The sequence below is a fragment of the Bos grunniens genome, chromosome 5 (assembly GCF_055505025.1).
Source record: "Bos grunniens cultivar Pamir isolate PY7600 chromosome 5, Bosgru_T2T1.0, whole genome shotgun sequence".
Taxonomy (NCBI): Eukaryota; Metazoa; Chordata; class Mammalia; order Artiodactyla; family Bovidae; genus Bos; species Bos grunniens.
The window spans coordinates 84,590,883-84,597,765 of NC_141169.1; the positions used below are offsets into that span (position 1 = coordinate 84,590,883).

General features: G+C 41.5%; 1 protein-coding gene across 3 annotated transcripts in view; it reads left to right on the forward strand.

Moving 5' to 3' along the window:
* The window catches only part of ITPR2 (inositol 1,4,5-trisphosphate receptor type 2), a 586,442-nt gene extending 579,906 nt beyond the window's left edge, over positions 1–6,536 (forward strand). For all 3 annotated transcript variants that reach the window (XM_086401652.1, XM_086401653.1, XM_086401654.1), the window contains 2 exons: positions 1,048–1,209; positions 1,905–6,536. In XM_086401652.1, coding sequence (XP_086257778.1) covers positions 1,048–1,209; positions 1,905–1,991 — 249 coding nt within the window. In that variant the 3' untranslated portion in view covers positions 1,992–6,536. The remainder of the gene's footprint in view (positions 1–1,047; positions 1,210–1,904) is intronic.
* The last annotated feature ends 347 nt before the right edge of the window (positions 6,537–6,883 follow it).

Below are 6,883 nucleotides of genomic sequence, written 5' to 3' on the forward strand. Positions count from 1 at the left end.
ACCTGCCTTCAAACCCTAGCTCTGCCAATTCCTAGTTTGTGATAAGGGTAATTAAACTCTTGGGACCACTCGATTCCTCATCTGTAAAATGGGAAACTTTCTTGAGGATTGAAAGATGGGATACAAGTAATTCACAGGGATTCTATGATGTTGGGCAATCAGGAAGAATTTTCAAGAGATGTGAGTATCTTGGTAACCATCTGTTTTTACCACAATGGAGGGAACACACACACACACACACACGTGCACTTACACACACACACCCCTACACTCTCAGTCAGCCTGGAAAAACAGAAGTGGCACCCACTGTTGCCCTCTGGGGAAGTCTAACTCTAAAACCCCATCCCCAGCTGTAATAAAATGTTTCCAAAAGGAGCAGACAGGGTAACCCAGGGCCATGCCCTCCCACTTCCCTCTTCCCCAGAGCCTGTCTTGGGGAAGTGGGAGGTAAATGGGCGTGGGCATCTGGAACTGAAACATGTCTTTTATCACCTTCTATTCTGCCACCCCTTTCTCCTCTGCGCCAGGGCAGGGATCGGGTAGGGAGGATAAACAGCTCAGGCCTTTACTGTTCCCACACACATTTGGATCTGCTCTTCTCAGCCTCCAAAGCCTAGCTATCATTCATCAAGATTCACTAATTGCCTACAGGGTGCAGGATGCTGTCCTAAATGCTTTACCTGGGACCTCCCAGGGTAGACCATAGGAAATTCGTTCCAATATTTAAAATCTTCCCTCACCTCATGAAGACTAATGTGGAACCCTCACTTCATTCCCACCTTCAACCTCTCCCCACCCCTGGCCAGAAAAAGTACCTTTTGCTTTGAAAGTGCTAAGAAGGTTAATAATGTATTCAGTTGCTCAATCATGTCTGACTGTGTGCAACCCCATGAACTGTAGCCCACCAGGCTCCTCTGTCCATGGGATTTTCCAGGCAAGAATACTGGAGTGGCTTGCCATTTTCTTCTCCAGAATGTTAATAATAATGAACCCATCTAAACATTCTTTACATAACTTCAGGCTCCCTTCCATATGTATTCCCTTTAGGAGAAGAATTTGGACTGGTTTCCTCGGATGCGAGCCATGTCCCTTGTTAGCAGTGAAGGTGACAGCGAGCAAAATGAGGTTCGGAACCTGCAGGAGAAGCTGGAGTCAACCATGAGTCTGGTCAAACAGCTGTCCAGTCAGCTGGCAGAGCTCAAGGAGCAGGTGGGTGCCCTTCGGAGATGGAGCTGGGTGGTGGTGGCGGCGGGGGGCGGTGATGTGAAATCTTTCACCACTGTGAGTGGGAGAGACTGGAGAATCCTGGCAGTGAGATTGTTATCCATGGGATTGTAAATCACAGTAAAGAAACCCCACGCTGTTGTAAGAACCACCTCTTGGCAAGCAGAGGCTGCTTCTGCTTATCACACGCATCTTGTGTGACACTTCTTCTGTGGAACAGGGAAGGAAGGAACAAATACTGAAAGACAGGGGCCGCTTTGAACTTTTTGATAGAAAATCGTATATTCTGCCATCACAGCAATTATTAAGTTCATCAGAAAAGTAGATCGTCATCAGTATCTATCATTTCAGTGCTACACTCAACCCCTTCATCACGTAAGATTGTTAGCCTTAGTAAAAATAGTATCAAAAGTAACTGTGGTCGCTTTTAAAATGACTAAGGTGATGGCAGTGATGATATGTGACAAGCAGGGGCTGCTTTAAAAGAACCATGGTTCCTCTTTCTTAACCACAGAGAGGGGTTTGCTGTGTTTCTCTGCCTATGGAAATTCACTTTTAAAGATATTTTCCCTTTTTCAATAAATATTCACTGGGAAATAGTCACCCAACACTGTGTGTTCTACCAGCGCTGGGAAGGGGTGAGAAAAATCAGCTTAATACACTGTCTCTTTTCCCCCCAGATGACGGAACAAAGGAAGAATAAGCAGAGACTGGGCTTTCTCGGATCAAACGCACCCCATGTGAATCATCACATGCCACCACACTGATACCATGCGGGCAGCCGTGCCTAGCCTTTCATCAGTGTGCTGCCTGATCACTGAAAAAAGAACTGAGACCGAGGGGAGTGAACAGTGCCGATTGTTGAAAAGTTAAAAACAACCAAGTGCCAAGATGTTGAGTGGTTTAGCTCTGAGAACAATTTTTAACTGTGTTTTCATGGTTGAGAAGACCAAACTTAAAATGCAGCCGCTAGAAAGCACACAGCACGCATTCTTAATGCAAAGTGAAGCCGCTTGCTCAAATGGACAGAGAGAAGAGGGGGGAGGCAGGGGGGAAAGAGGTGCAGGGCAGAGAGAACTACCTTTGGCTGAATCGATAAGGGTCTGTTTTGTCTTTAATGCTCACTGAGACCTTTGTCATGGTTGACTGGAATGTCTTTCTTTTAATTACGGCATCTGAGTCAGTGATACAGGAAGTCATATTTTGGTGGCTAAGTTTTACTAAGGGAAATAACTAAAAAGATTCAAAATGAGAGCTGAAAAGAAAAAATGTTAATGCTTCCAAATCGTAGCCATCACAGGCAATTTCCTTATTTATAACATGGAACACAATGGATTTATGGCCCTAGGAACTAGTGCTTTGGAGCTTATGTCCCTCAGCTGACAACACAACTGGAATATGCCTGCTTTCTCCCAGATTCAGAGGGACTCTTGTCAATACGGAGCACAAAAAGAGGCTTTCATATGACTTGTTAACATCATGTTTCAAATCATGTAGAGACTAAGACTATCAAAGATTTGGGAACAAAAAAGCTGACAGTAAGCCCCAGAGAAGAATTTTTTGAGAACGTATGTGTGCTATTGAAATACATGGGGATTAACAAATGAAAATGCTTAAAGGTGACAGGAAACACAGAGAAACTTACGATGGTGGCATTGCCTTTTATAAATATGGAGTAAAAGCTGTTTGATTCATGTTTGCTGTGCTTAAGAACTGAGTGGTTTTATTTATTCTATTCCTGCAGTTAGGGAAAAAATCCAAGAAATGTATTGAATACTCCAGAAAATGCAGCGTTTCAATTGCATATTTTAAACTCTATCAGTAAGAGCTTTGCAAAACGTAAAAAGATAATAATCTCTTTCTCAAATTGTTTTTATGTTAAATTATGCAACCAGAATTTGTAGAGGGAGAAAATAACCTGCCATGCCTGTGTTAGTCTCAGAGACTATGCCTTTAGAATGCTAAAGCAAAATTCACATCCTGAACGTGTTAGGAGAACCGCCATGTGGTGAGAGAGCAAGGCACTGACACCAGACTCTGGGAGGTGCTCAGCAAGCTGACCTTTTCTGGTTGCTGCCCCCAAAAGAACAAAATACCGCCTCTTAAGCTCTCGTGTCATTACCACCAAGGTTTAAGGTCTGGACAGGATTTGCTATGCCCCTTTTTAAAGCTTTTGGATTATTTGAATGTAGTTTAAGCTATTGGCTCCTAAAATTCTCTAATCACGGTCTAGGAAGATGATAAAGGATGCCCAAAACTATCCTTCTTCCACACCCCATTAAAATGTAGACTTGGAGGAAAGCTGTGGAAACCCAGAGCAGTGAATTTTTGAACTGAATCTGCCCCCCTCCAAATAATTCCCCAAGTTAAAAATTCCTTACTCTGATGTGATAGTATTTTTCTGGACCAGTCCCTGAAGGATCACAATCAAGTGATACTCAGAAACTGAGCTATATGCAACACAGAGCCTAGGACCCAGTGGGCGTTCGGTGAATATATGAGGAATTCTACTGTCATTCAGTCCTAATGCTTCACTAAAACTTTAAACCATATCACATTTTGATTTTTAAATGGCTTCACCAAAACTGAAGTAGACCAAAGCAGCCATTAAAAAACACACACACACACACACACACAAAATAAGGCCCTTTTTGTTATTAGCAGTATTAGATGAAAAGTACCCTTTTAAAGTATTTTAACTAGGCAGGCAGAGAGTTTCACAGGCAGGGTAAAGCGGTAAATACTGGCTATATTGCAATGTCAGAACCTATCTCTGTTTAGCACAAACTAACATGTTTCTGATGGATGTCCCAGCATCAAGAAAAGAAATTAGTTTGTACAGATGAGAGCAACCTCTCAGATGAACTACCTACTTTTTTCTTACACATTTTTTTTAGGGAGAATGAGTCATTGGATATGTACCTGCTATCAAGAAATGGCCTAACCTCTCCAACCACTGTGGAGTGGCGAGTCACCACATCACAGTGTGTTTTCTCCTCTGAGAAGTATTCAGAAGGGATTGCAACTAACCAGACTCTTATTTAATCAAAATTGAAATATTGCTCAGTTGTGTTTCTCTTCTTTCCTTCCTCAATACTTTGAGATTATTAAAGTAAAATAAACAAAAGCAAACAAAAGAGGCAGCTTTCAGGCTATTAAATTCATGATGAAGCAGATGATCATGACATTCACTATAAATTTATATTTGTTTTATATATGTTTGTTAATGTAACTGGAATATTTGACCTAGACAAGTGTCAATTAACATTCTCATATTTATATAGTGATATTAAAATAAGTACAATCATCTTTGATTTTGATGTTAAGAGAAATGTTTTACTGTTTAGTTATTAAAACCCATATTGGCTTAAAAGTATCAGTTTCTGCGGAACATAATTTTTAATTTCAAAAGGATTTGATTCCCCTACATAGTCCACTCTGAAGCCCAAGAGTTTCATGCAGGTATGTTTTAAGACTATAATACTAAAAAATAAATTTTATACGTGTAAAATTAACATATTTTACCTTGTAAAAGTTTGTTTAGACAAGGGCTTATTTTCTTGCATACTGAAACTTTTTTATTGGTGATGAGGATGCATTTTCTAGTGGATTATTGATAAATCAGGAAGATATTCTGCTCAAGTCGGAACTGTTTGCTTTTTTCCATATTCTCAGCTCACAACTCGTTGTTGTGGTTGTTCTTTTTAGTTTATAGTTGTTTTATTTTATTAGAAGCAGTAATGCCGAAGGGTCCGCCCTTGTCCCCATGCCCCAGGGCTGAGAATAAGCAGAGAAATTGGGGATCTAGAGACTTGGGGTGGGAAAGTGCACGTTGGGACTTCACTGTGATTAGGGGAAGGGCTTCCCTGGTGCCTCAGTGGTGAAGATCCCACCTCCCCAAAGCAGGAGACTCGGATTTAATCCCTGGGGATGGAAGATCTCCAGGAGGAGGAAATGGCAACCCACTCCAGTATTCTTGCCTGGGAAATTCCATGAACAAAGGAGCCTGGCAGGCTACAGTCCAGGGGTCGCCAAAGGTCAGACACAACTGAGCTAGTAGTAACGTAGTATGATTAGGGGAAAGACAGAGTAAAGGGTAGACAGTAGGATGAACAGGGCTTACCCTCCAGGGACCCAGTAGACTGGGACATAAGTAAGTAAATATTGCACAGGTATAATGATTTAACAGATTACAATCTCAAGAGATAACCCTTAAACATGCAAAGAACAGGGCTTTGTGGAGATCATCCGTAAGAGGTGTGTTCTCTCCAGCGGTCCTTAAATCTTTACAGAATCACAAATCAGCATATTCTGACCCACAGACCTGTTCCGGGAAGCCCTGATACTCAATGCAATGCTAAAAGGGGGTGCAGCAGGCATCTTAAACACAAGCACAGGTGCCCATAGGAACCAGAAAAGTGACTAGAATGAGTGCAGTTGTGAGGGGCACATGTATGTAGGGAAGGGGAAACCTATGGGGAGCTTTCTTTTTTTTAGTTTATTTTATTGAAGTATAGTTGACTTACAATGTTATGTTAATTTCTGCTGTCCAGCAAAGTGAGTGTTATATATAAACGTACATTTTTTCATATTCTTTTCATCATGGTTTATCCCAGGATATTAAATATAGGTCTCTGTGCTGTACAGTAAGGCCTTGTTTATCCATTCTGTATATACTAGTTTGCGTCTGCTACTGTGGGGAGCTTTCTGTTTACAAATTTGATACCTAATTCCACTCTGAAGAAAATGCCTGAGGCCAGTTGAGGCTCTCTAGTCATTGGTGGCTCAGCTGGTAAAGAATCCCAATGCAGGAGACCCTGGTTCAATTCCTGGGTTCGGAAGATCTCCTGGAGGAGGGCATGGCAACCTACTCCAGTATTCTTGCCTAGAGAATCCCCCTAGACAGAGGAGCCTGGCAGGCTACAGTCCATGGGGTCGCAAAGAGTTGGACACGACTGAGCAGCTAAGCACAGTCACTCATGTGTTATCTTTAAAAGAATTGTTGGTAAATTTACACCATTTAGTAGAAGAAAGTACACTACACCAAAATGGAGCAGAGGAGCTAAAATGCATGTGCAAGTCAAGAAATCTGAAAACAAAGCCAGATTTCACCTCTGAACTGAGTGTTTCCACAGACTTGAGTAATGTATAAAAGTATCATACCAGTTTTTCTCATTTCACCAGAAGCCTTTTTTTCCCCTGCAGTAGAAGATTGCTGTATTTGCCTCAAAAAGTATGATTCTAATATATGTCAAGACCAGATAAGTATAACTTATAAATTATTATTAATAAAGTTGAGTTTGTAAAACTTTTTTTGTGTGTGATACTTCAAGTGCTTTGTCATTTTTTAATGTTTCTAAATAATGTATTGGTATGAAAATCATTACTATTACTATTTTACATGGTGACTTGGGGGACAAAACTTTGGCAACTTGAACCACACTGGTGAAATGGTTCAGGTGGGCCATTGTGCCCAACACTTACTAGGAATTGGCCTGACTCCCAATTGGCCAGCACTTCCTAGTATATTGACATTGTGCTGACACCCAGCAGGGGCTCCGTGGGCACAGATCATATGGGTCACCCAGAATTTCCTGGTTCTTAACCCCCAGAGCATGGCACAGCTGAAATCAAAATGACTTGCAAGAATCACGTGCAA